The 12,469-nt window shown below is 37.7% G+C and overlaps 1 protein-coding gene across 1 annotated transcript in view; it reads right to left on the bottom strand.

Annotated features, from left to right (window-relative positions):
* LOC138430928 (A disintegrin and metallopeptidase domain 3-like) overlaps nt 1–12,469 on the bottom strand; it is a 120,176-nt gene that overhangs the window by 62,226 nt on the left and 45,481 nt on the right. Inside the window, 3 exon segments of the mRNA XM_069572948.1 lie at nt 2,500–2,585; nt 4,236–4,402; nt 4,851–4,923. Of these exon segments, the coding sequence (XP_069429049.1) occupies nt 2,500–2,585; nt 4,236–4,402; nt 4,851–4,923 (326 nt within the window).

Below are 12,469 nucleotides of genomic sequence, written 5' to 3' on the forward strand. Positions count from 1 at the left end.
GAATTGAACATGGAACAACAGACTGATTCAAAATGAATGTGTCAAGGGTGTATATAGTCATCTTGTTTATTTAATTTCTATGGAGAATACATCATGCAAAATGTCAGGATGAATGAATCACAAGCTGGAATCAGGATTGTCAGGAGAAAAATCAACAATTTCAGATATGCAGATGATACCACTCTAACAGCAGAAAACTAAGAGGAACTAAAGAGCTTCTTGATGAAGATGAAATAAAAGAGTGAAGAAACTGTCTTAAAACTCAGCATTCAAAAAACTAAGATCATGGCATCCAGTTCCATCACTTCATGGCAAATAGATGGGAAAAAAGTATAAACAGTGACAGAGTTTATTTTCTGGCGCTCCAAAATCACTCCAGATGGTGACTGCAGTCACAACATTAAAAGATGCTTGCTCCTTGGAAGAAAAGCTATGACAAACCCAGACAGCATCTTAAAATTCAGAGACATAACTTTGCCTGCAAAAGTCTGTATAGTCAAAGCTATGGTTTTTCCTGTAGTAATGTATGGACGTAAGAGTTGGACCATAAAGAAGACTTTGGAAGAGCCAACTCATTAGAAAAGACTCTGATGCTGGGAAAGATAATAGGCAGGAGGAGAAGGGGACAAGAGAAGATGAGATGGTTGGATGGCATCACTGATTCCATGGAAATGAGTTTGAGCAAATTCTGGGAGATGGTGAAGGACAGGGAAGCCTGGCATGCTGCAGTTCCATGGATTCACAAAGAGTCAGATACAACTGAGTGACTGAACAACAATCTTTGTATAATGATGTATCATTTCCAGACTTATTGTGATAATCATTTTGAATAGTATAGAAACATTGAATTAATATTTTGTATAACAGAAACTAACATAGGGGTGAAGTGAAAGTCACTTAGTCTTGTCTGACTCTGTAAACCTGTGGACTGTAGCCCACCAGGCTCCTCTGTCCATGGAATTCTCCAGGCAAGAATACTGGAGTGGGTTGCCATTTCCTTCTCCAGGGCATCTTCCCAACCCAGGGATCAAACCCAGGTCTCCCACGTTGCAGGCAGACTCTTTACCAGCTGAGCCACCAGGGAAGCCAACATAGGGATATAGGTCAACTGGGATGACCCAGAGGGATGGTATAGGGAGGGAGGTGGGAGGGGGGTTCAGGATGGGGAACACATGTACACCCGTGGCAGATTCATGTTGATGTATGGCAAAATCAATACAATATTGTAGAGTAATTAGCCTCCAATTAAAATAAACAAATTTATATTAAAAAATAATAATTCAAAACAAACAAGCAAACTAAAAAAAGGGACTAGATTAATGGATACTAGGGACACAGGTTGAGAGGAGGGGAATTGGATGAAGGATATCCAAAGGTGTTGATACTCAGAAGAAGAACTGCTTTAACTAAACAAGAAAATCAACTAATGCAGGTAAAAAATGGGCTAAGGTCTTAAATAAACATTTATTTCTCCAGAGATGATGTACAAAACACAAAAAAGGATTTGAAAAGGTGGCTCAATATCACTAGTGATTATAAAGCTACAGTCAAAACCAAAACGTGATATCACCGCATACCCCTTGGAATAATTAACAACAAAGAATAACAACTGTTAATGAGGGTGGGATGAATAAAATATAAAATGTGAAATGCTGGTGGGATTATAAAATGGTGCAACCACTCTGGATCTCAGTATTATGAGTCTTCATAATATTAAAAATAGAAATACCATATGATCCAGCAAACCCACTTCTAGGTATATCTCCAAAATAACTGAAGTTACTATCTCAAAGAGATATCTGTATTCCCATCTCTCATGTTAACTGTAGCATTATTCACAATCACCAAGATATGGAACCAAACTAAGTGGTTGCTAATATATGAATGCATAAAGAAAGTGTCTATATATACAAATGGATAATATGATATGATTTATATATGTATATGAGTAACATGAAATATTATTCAGCCATAAAAGAATGAAATCCTGCCATTTTCAAAAACATAGATGAAGCTGGATGTATTATTCAAAGAGAAATAAGCCAGACACAGAAAGACAAATATTGTATGGTCTACCTTATCTGTGGGATCTAAAATATATCATACTCACAGAAGCAGAGAGGAGAATCGTGGTTGCCAGGGGGTGGCGGTATGGAAAATGAGGCCTTATTGGCCAATGTGTATGAAGTTTCATTAAAGCAAGATAAAGATTCTACACATCTACTTCACAACAATGCAGTCAGACTTATCACTACCGCACAGTAAACATATAATGCTTAAGATGGTCAGTTTCACACAATGTGTATTGTAACAAAATAAAAAAAAATAATGACAATGTGAGGTTTAAAGTAAAAAATACAGCACTGTATTAAAATATTAATTTAATAAGATGTTAGATATATTATACACACTTTTGTTCTTAAGATATTGACTTTCAAAACATGATATAATTACTGAAGAGAAAGGAATAAAATGATATAATTACTAAAGAGAAGGGACATACCAGAGCAAGTCCTGCAGCAAACTTTGGATCACATGCCATTCCATGGTATGTTGCTCCTACATAATTAGGATGGTCCCTGTAACTAAACAATAACATTTTCCTTGTGGATAAATGCACATGAAATTATTAATAATGTAATGATATTTAAGAATTAGATTCCTCAATAAAGCTGCTTTCTTTAATACATGAATATTGTCTATCATGTCTAATGCTCTTAATCATTTTGTAGTTGCATAGTCTCCCCTGGTGCATCCAAATTAAGTTCAAAAGTCAACTTTAACATTGGATGATGCACAGCTCAAAATCCAGCAGTGCCTCATCCTTCCAGAAATTAATCACCACTGCTGTCAACACTGGATGGACAAGGGTCTAAGGCATAAAATTCAGGATAGATTACTGCCATGAATTTGCATGTAGTAAAACTTCAGATGGCTTAAAAAGTGTTGGATTGGAGGACAAAAGAGAAAAAGTATGCAACACAGTCATCAGGAAAAACAGAGATGGGATGCATTAAGTGTCCACACACACGTTAATCCTTAGTTAAAGCTGCTCCTGAACCTCCACAGTTCAGTTCAGCTCAGTTGCTCAGCCGTGTCCGACTCTTTGTGACCCCATGATTCGCAGCACGCCAGGCCTCCCTGTCCATCACCAACTCCCGGAGTTCACTCAGACTCACGTCCATCGAGTCCGTGATGCCATCCAGCAATTTCATCCTTTGTCGTCCCCTTCTCCTCCTGCCCCCAGTCCCTCCCAGCATCACAGTCTTTTCCAATGAGTCAGCTCTTCGCATGAGGTTGCCAAAGTAAGGGGGTTTCAGCTTCAGTATCATTCCTTCCAAAGAAATCCCAGGGCTGATCTCCTTTAGAATGGACTGGTTGAATCTCCTTGCAGTCCAAGGGATTCTCAAGAGTCTTCTCCAACACCACAGTTCAAAAGCATCAATTCTGTGGTGCTCAGCTTGCTTCACAGTCCAACTCTCACATCCATACATGACCACAGGAAAAACAATACCCTTGACTAGATGGACCTTTGTTGGGAAAGTAATGTCTCTGCTTTTCAATATGCTATCTAGGTTGGTCACAACTTTTCTTCCAAGGAGTAAGCGTCTTTTAATTTCATGTCTGAACCTCCACACCTTACCTTAAATTCCACAGAGACACCAGAGATTTATAGATGTATCCGTATTAAAATAGGCATTTTGGGACCATGTTTTTGTTTTTTTCCATCCAAAATAATCAAATCAGCATATAGAAAGACTCTTGAAAGTTATAGTGTGAGCAGCTAAATACCTATACAATAGGTCACCATAGAAATTCCATAAAGTCACCACATTACCATGCTTATGTTTTCTAATGTAAGCAGATTTATATGGATTTATTGCATTCTGTCAACTAATGTATGCTTTATTTAATGTTAAAATGCTGGTCTTGGTTATTTACCTCTGCAGAATTCTTTAAAACAATAGAGGCCCTATGTTGTCCCAAGGCTTTCCATATTTTCAGTTCTTTAAACTCAGAAGTAAGCAGACCACTCAGGATAATGGCCTACCATGCTTTAGTGTCTTACATTGAATCATCAGATTTTTATAGCTTTCATTCTGCCAACACAGTACTCACATAGTCATTTTTTGAGCTATCTTTGTTATTCTAAATAATAAATTTTGTGTACAATTTTGATAGTTCACTTACAAACAGTTTGATAAACTTTATACCAATGAAAATAAATTACTTACATTAATAAGTATGCCAAATCATGGGAGCTTTGTAATAAGTTTTTTTCTCTCCAGGACACAAATCTTTGTAGCACTTCATGTGCATCCCCATCAGTTGAAATCTTATTTAGATCTGACCAGATCTCCAGAGAAGTTAATATAACAGACACTTGAAGCTGAGAATACATCTAAAAATAGGAGATTCATGATATATGGCTACAAGTAATCATAAATATAATACTATACATTTATATGCAATGCCAGCATATCTGATTATATTTTTTTTTCAGATGAAATTCACTGGTGGAATAAGCTAGTTTGAAGGAGTATACATTTTATAAAATTGCACAAGTTGGACTTCACTGGTGGGCTGTAGTTAAGAATCTGCTTTTCCCTGCAGTGGTCATGGGTTCCATTTCTGGTCCAGGAAGATCCCACATGCTGCAGAGGAACAAAGACCATGCATGGCAACTATTGAGCCAGCAAGGCACAAGGGACAAACCCATGTACAACAACAGAACCAATGCAGCCAAGTAAGTACACAAGCATTTTAAAAAGTGCACATGCTATTTATTCAAACAATGCTACTGTATTTACATAAATGCTTCTTATTTAATATGAAACGTATATACTCACAGTGTTGATTAGACTAAAACCATAGATAATTTTCTCAGATGCAAGTGCCACTTCAGAACCCATATAATCATATTGAAAGGTAAATTTTATTTTTTAATCATCAGTGAAAATGACTAAACTACCACATTTCAATGGATATAACATGTTAAAATAATGCAGCATGCAAACAAAAAGACAAAATTATAATTAAGACTTAACAAGTACTAATAAGTTCTAGACTTAAACCTAGGGACCAATATAGTATATAGTATATATAGTATATAGTATATAGTAACCAATAATATAAAATAGGGCTTCCCAACTGGCTCAGTACTAAAGAATCCACCTGCCAATGCAGGAGATGTGGGTTTGATCCCTGGGTCCGGAAGATCCTCTTCAGGGGGAAATGGCAACTCACTCCAGCATTCCTGCCTGGGAAATCCCATGAACAGATGAGCCTGGAGGGGCTATAGTCCACGGGGTTGCAAAATAGTTGGATATGACTTAGAGACTGACTAAACAACAACAATATTAAAATGAGATGATGATGATTATATTCCTCTTTACACATGTAGTTACTTATGATCAAAAGTTAAGATTCCAAGATTGCATAATAAATAAGGGTTCCTTTTTATTAACATCCTTGTCAATAATTGCTATTTGTGGCTTTTTTTTATTATAGCCATTCTGATAAGTGTGAAGTGGTATCTTTTAGTAGTTGTGATTTGCATTTCAGAGATGTTGAACATCTTTTCTGTGCTTATTATCCATCTGTAGATCTTCCTTGAAAAACTGTCTGTTCAGTTATCTAGCACACTTTTAAATTGGGTTGTTTTTGATAGTCAGTTGTATGAACTGTTTATATAGTTTGGATATTAACCCTTTATCAGTCATAATTGGCAACTACTCTTTTCCCATTCTACTGGCTGTCTTTTCATTTGTTTATGGTTTCCTTCGCTGTGCAAAAGCTTTTAAGTAGTTACTATTTGCTTATTTTTCCTTTCACTTTCTTTGCCTGAGGAGACAGATAAAATAACAGTGTTATGATTAGTGACTGAGAGTGTTCTGCCTATATTTTCTTCCAGGAGTAATATGGTTTCCTGTCTTACATTAAGTCTTTATTTCATTTTGAATTTATTTTTGTATATGGTGTGAGAAAATGTTCTACTTTCAGTCCCACATACATAGGTGTTGTTGTTTTCCCAGCATCACTTATTTTTAGGACTGCTTTTTGCTTCAATGTATAGTCTTACCTCCTTTGTTGTAGATTAATTGACCATAAGTGCATGCTTTTATATCTGGGCTCTTTATTCAATTCCATAGACCTGTGTGTCTGTGTTTATTTTTGTATCCTACAATTTTGATTACTGCAGCTTAGTGGTATAGTCTAAAGTCATAGAGTGTGATACTTTCTTCTGTTATTTCTCAATATTGAGTTGGCTATTTGGGGGTCTTTCATGTTTCCATACAAATTTTAGGGTTACTTGTTCTAGTTTATTGAAAAATGCCATTGGTATTTTGACAGGGATTAAACTTAATCCTTAAATAGCCTTGGGAGTATGAGCACTTCAACAACAGGAATTCCTGAGATCTATGAAAACAGTGTGTCTTTCCATCTGTTTAGGTACAAGTCTTTTACTTCTTTAGATTTTTTCCTAGGTATTATTCTTTTTGATGCAATAGTAAAGGAGATAGTCTTCTTAATTTCTCCTTCTGACAGTTCATTGTTAGTAGACAGAAATGCAACAAGTTTCTGTGTGTTAATTTTGCATCCAGCATCTTTACGAATACATTGATTAGCTCTAGTAGTTTTTGGTGTTGTCTTCAGGATTTTCTGGAGAAGGAAATGGTAACCCACTCCAGTACTCTTGCCTGGAAAATCCCATGGACGGAGGAGCCTGGTAGGCTACAGTCCATAGGGGCACAAAAAGTTGGACATGACTGAACAACTTCACTTCTTTTCACTTTAGGATTTTCTATGTATAGTATCATGTCATCTGAAAACATTGACTATTATGTTTCTTCCTTCCCAAGTTGGATTCTATTTCCTTTTCTTTACTGAGTACTAAGGCAAGGATTTCCAGCACTATGTTGAATAAAATTTGCAGGCGAGGACATTCTTGGATTGTTCCTTACCTTCAAGGAAGTGCTTTCAGCTTTTCACCATTAAGTATGATATTAGGTGTGGGTTTGTCATATATGAGCTATATTATGTTGAGGACCATTCTCTTTATGCCTCTTTTCTGTAGAGTTTTTATCATAAATGGAAGATGAATTTTGTAAAAATCTTTTTCAGTATCTACTGAGATGATCAGATGGTTATTATGTGCCTGTTGGCCATCTGTAGGTGTACCACATTAATTTTTTTGTGGATACTGAAAAACTGTTGCATCTCTGGGATAAATTCCACTAAACTGTGGTGTATGATCCTTTTAATATACTGTTGAAACTGGTTTGCTAACACTGTGTTGAGAATTTTTGCAGCTATGTTTATCAGTGGTATTGGCTTGCTCTTTCCTTTGTTAAAAAAGATTTATTTGTGGCTATGTTGAATCTTCATTGCTATGCATGGAGTTTCTCTGCAGTGCGTAGGCTTCTGATTGTGGTGGCTTCTCTTGTTGCAGAGCACAGGCTCTCAGCCAGCAGGCTTCAGTAGTTGCAGGATGTGGGCTCAGTAGGTGAGGCTTGCTGGCTTAGTTGCTCCAAGACATGGGATGGTCCCAGAGCAGGGACTGAACACATGTTCCCTGCATGGGCAGGTGAATTCTTATCCACTGAAGTACCAGTAACCATTCAATACCACAGTAATTCACAATAATATCACTTATTTTTAGGACTGCTTTTTGCTTCAATGTATAGTCTTACCTCCTTTGTTGTAGATTAATTGACCATAAGTGAATCCTTTTATATCTGGGCTCTTTATTCAATTCCATAGACCTGTGTGTCTGTGTTTATTTTTGTATCATACAATTTTGATTACTGCAGTTTAGTGGTACAGTCTAAAGTCACAGAGTATGATACTTTCTTCTGTTATTTCTCAATATTGATTTGGCTATCTGGGATCTTTCATGTTTCCATACAAATTTTAGAATTACTTGTTCTAGTTTCATGAAAAACATTATTGGTATTTTGACAGGGATTACACTTAATCCTTAAAGAGATCTCTAGTCTTTCCCATTCTGTTGTTTTCCTCTATTTCTTTTCATTGATTGCTGAAGAAGGCTGTCTTATCTCTTCTTGCTATTCTTTGGAATTCTGCATTCAGTTGCTTATATCTTTCCTTTTCTCCTTGGCTTTTTGCCTCTCTTCTTTTCACAGCTATTTGTAAGGCCTCCCCAGACAGCCATTTTGCTTTTTTGCATTTCTTTTCCATGGGGATGGTGGTCTTGATCCCTGTCTCCTGTACAATGTCACAAACCTCATTCCATAGTTCATCAGGCACTCTATCTATCAGATCTAGGCCCTTAAATCTATTTCTCACTTCCACTGTATAATCATAAGGGATTTGATTGAGGTCATACCTGAATGGTCTAGCGGTTTTCCCTGCTTTCTTCAATTTGAGTCTGAATTTCGTAATAAGGAGTTCATGATCTGAGCCACAGTAGCTCCTGGCCTTGTTTTTGTTGACTGTATAGAGCTTCTCCATCTTTGGCTGCAAAGAATATAATCAATCTGATTTCAGTGTTGACCATCTGGTGATGTCCATTAAAAGATGCTTACTCCTTGGAAGAAAAGTTATGACCAACCTAGATAGTATATTCAAAAGCAGAGACATTACTTTGCTGACTAAGGTCCGTCTAATCAAGGCTATTGTTTTTCCTGTGGTCATGTATGGATGTTAGAGTTGGACTGTGAAGAAGGCTGAGTGCCAAAGAATTGATGCTTTTGAACTGTGGTGTTGGAGAAGACTCTTGAGAGTCCCTTGGACTGCAAGAAGATCCAACCAGTCCATTCTGAAGGAGATCAGCCCTGGGATTTCTTTGGAAGGAATGATGCTAAAGCTGAAACTCCAGTACTTCAGCCACTTCATGCGAAGAGTTGACTCATTGGAAAAGACTCTGATGCTGGGAGGGATTGGGGACAGGAGGAGAAGGGGACGACTGAGGATGAGATGGCTGGATGGCATCACGAACTCGATGGACGTGAGTCTGAGTGAACTCCGGGAGTTGGTGATGGACAGGGAGGCCTGGCGTGCTGCGATTCATGGGGTCGCAAAGAGCTGAACACAACTGAATGACTGAACTGAACTGACACTTAATCCTTAAGTAGCCTCGGGAGTATGAGCACTTCAACAACAGGAATTCCTGAGATCTATGAAAACAGTGTGTCTTTCCATCTGTTTAGGTACAAGTCTTTTACTTCTTTAGATTTTTTCCTAGGTATTATTCTTTTTGATGCAATAGTAAAGGAGATAGTCTTCTTAATTTCTCCTTCTGACAGTTCATTGTTAGTAGACAGAAATGCAACAAGTTTCTGTGTGTTAATTTTGCATCCAGCATCTTTACGAATACATTGATTAGCTCTAGTAGTTTTTGGTGTTGTCTTCAGGATTTTCTGGAGAAGGAAATGGTAACCCACTCCAGTACTCTTGCCTGGAAAATCCCATGGACGGAGGAGCCTGGTAGGCTACAGTCCATAGGGGCACAAAAAGTTGGACATGACTGAACAACTTCACTTCTTTTCACTTTAGGATTTTCTATGTATAGTATCATGTCATCTGAAAACATTGACTATTATGTTTCTTCCTTCCCAAGTTGGATTCTATTTCCTTTTCTTTACTGAGTACTAAGGCAAGGATTTCCAGCACTATGTTGAATAAAATTTGCAGGCGAGGACATTCTTGGATTGTTCCTTACCTTCAAGGAAGTGCTTTCAGCTTTTCACCATTAAGTATGATATTAGGTGTGGGTTTGTCATAAACGAGCTATATTATGTTGAGGACCATTCTCTTTATGCCTCTTTTCTGTAGAATTTTTATCATAAACATAAACTGAATTTTGTAAAAATCTTTTTCAGTATCTACTGAGACAATCATATGGTTATTATGTGTCTGTTGTTCATCTGTAGGTGTACCACACTAATTTTTTTGTGGATACTGAAAAACCGTTGCATCTCTGGGATAAATTTCACTAAACTGTGGTGTATGACTCTTTTAATATACTGTTGAAACTGGTTTGCTAACATTTTGTTGAGAATTTCTGCATCTATGTGTATCAGTGTGGTTGGCTTGCTATTTTCTTTAAAAAAAAAAGATTTATTTGTGGCTATGTTGAATCTTCATTGCTATGCATGGAGTCTCTGCAGTGCGTAGGCTTCTGATTGTGGTGGCTTCTCTTGTTGCAGAGCACAGGCTCTCGGCCAGCAGGCTTCAGTAGTTGCAGGATGTGGGCTCAGTAGGTGAGGCTTGCTGGCTTAGTTGCTCCAAGACATGGGATGTTCCCAGAGCAGGGACTGAATACATGTCCCCTGCACTGGCAGGTAAATTCTTATCCACTGAAGTACCAGTAACCATTCAATATCATAGTAATCCAAATCTATGCCCCAACCAGTAATGCTGAAGAAGCTGAACAGTTTTATGATGACCTACAAAACCCTCTACATCTAACACACCAAAACGATATCCTTTTCACTATAGGATATTGGAATGCAAATGTAGGAAGGCAAGAGATATCCGGAGTAAGAGGCAATTTTGGCCTTGGAGTACAAAACAAAGTATGGCAAAGGCTAACAGAGTTTTGCCAATGAACGCACTTTCATAGCAAACACCCACTTCCAACATAAGAGAAGACTCAACACATGGACATAACCAGATGCTCAATACCAAAATCAGATTCATTATATTCTTTGCAGCCAAACATGGAGAAACTCTATACAGTCAGAAAAAAAAAAAAAAAAACAAACAAACAAACACAAAACAACACTGGGAGCTGACTGTGGCTCAGATCATGAACTCCTTGTTGCCAAACTCAGACTTAAATTGAAGAAAGTAGGGAAATCCACTAGGTCATTCAGGTATGACCTAAATCAAATCTCTTATGATTGATTATGCAGTGGAAGTGACAAATAGATTCAAGGGATTAGACCTGATAGAGAGAGTGCCTGAAGAACTAGGGATGGAGGCTTGTGGAATTGGACAGGAGGCAGTGATTAAGACCATCCCCAAGAAAAAGAAATGCAAAAAGGCAAAATGGTTGTTTGAGGAGGCCTTACAAATAGCTATGAAAAGAAAAGAAGCTAAAGACAAAGGAGAAAAGGAAAGATACACCCATTTGAATGCAGAGTTCCAAAGAATAGTAAGGAGAGATAAGAAAGCCATCCTCAGTGATCAATGCAAAGAAAAAAGAGGAAAACAATAGAATGGAAAAGACTAGAGATCTCTTCTTGAAAATTAGAGATACCAAGGGAACATTTCATGCATTGATAGTCACAATAAAGCACAGCAATGGTATGGACCTAACAGAAGTGGAAGATATTAAGAAGAAGTGGTAAGAATACACAGAAGAACTATACAAAAAAAAGATTGTCATGACCCAGTTAATCACAACGGTGTGATCATTCACCTAGAGCCAGATATCCTGGAATATGAAGTCAAGTGGGCCTTAGGAAGCATCACTATGAACAAAGCTAGTGGAGGTGACGGAATCACAGTTGAGCTATTTCAAGTCCTAAAAGATGATGCTGTGAAAGTGCTGCACTCAATATGCCAGCAAATTTTGAAAACTCAGCAGTGGCCACAGGACTGGAAAAGGTCAGTTTTCATTCCAATCCCAAAGGAAGGCAATGTCAAAGAATGTTTAAACTACCATACAATTGCACTTATATCACACGCTAGTAAAGTAATGCTCAAAATTCTCCAAAACAGGCTTCAACAGTACATGAACCGTGAACTTCCAGATGTTCAAGCTGGTTTTAGAGAAGGCAGAGGAACCAGAAACCAAACTGACAACATCCACTGATCATCGAAAAGCAAGAGAGTTCCAGAAAACATGTACTTCTGCCTTATGGTCTACACCAAAGCCTTTGACTGTGTGGATCACAATAAACTATGGAAAATTCTTAAAGAGGTGAGAATACCAGACCACCTGACCTGCCTCTTGAGAAACCTATATGCAGGTCAGGAAGCAACAGTTAGAACTGAATATGGAACAACAGACTGGTTGCAAATAGGAAAAGGAGTATGTCAAGGCTATATATTGTCACCCTGCTTATTTAATTCAGAGTACATCATGTGAAATGCCAGCCTGGATGAAGCACAAGCTGGAATCAAGATTGCAAGGGGAAATATCAATAACCTCAGATAAGCAGATGAAACCACCCTTATGGCAGAAAGTGAAGAACTAAATAGCCTCTTCATGAAAGTGAAAGAGGAGAGTAAAAAAGTTGGCTTGAAACTTAACATTCAAAAAACTAAGATCATGGCATCCGGTCCCATCACTTCATGGCAAATAGATGGGGAAACAGTGGAAACAGTGAAAGACTTTACCAGTTTGGGCTCCAAAATCACTGCAGATGATGACTGCAGCCATGAAATTAAGATGCTTGCTCATTGGAAGGAAAGCTATGATCAACCTACACAGCATATTAAAAACCAGGGGTATTACTAGCAGTGTCCATCTAGTCAAAACTATGGTTTTTCCAGT

This window comes from Ovis canadensis, chromosome 26 (assembly GCF_042477335.2).
Source record: "Ovis canadensis isolate MfBH-ARS-UI-01 breed Bighorn chromosome 26, ARS-UI_OviCan_v2, whole genome shotgun sequence".
NCBI classification, from domain to species: domain Eukaryota; kingdom Metazoa; phylum Chordata; class Mammalia; order Artiodactyla; family Bovidae; genus Ovis; species Ovis canadensis.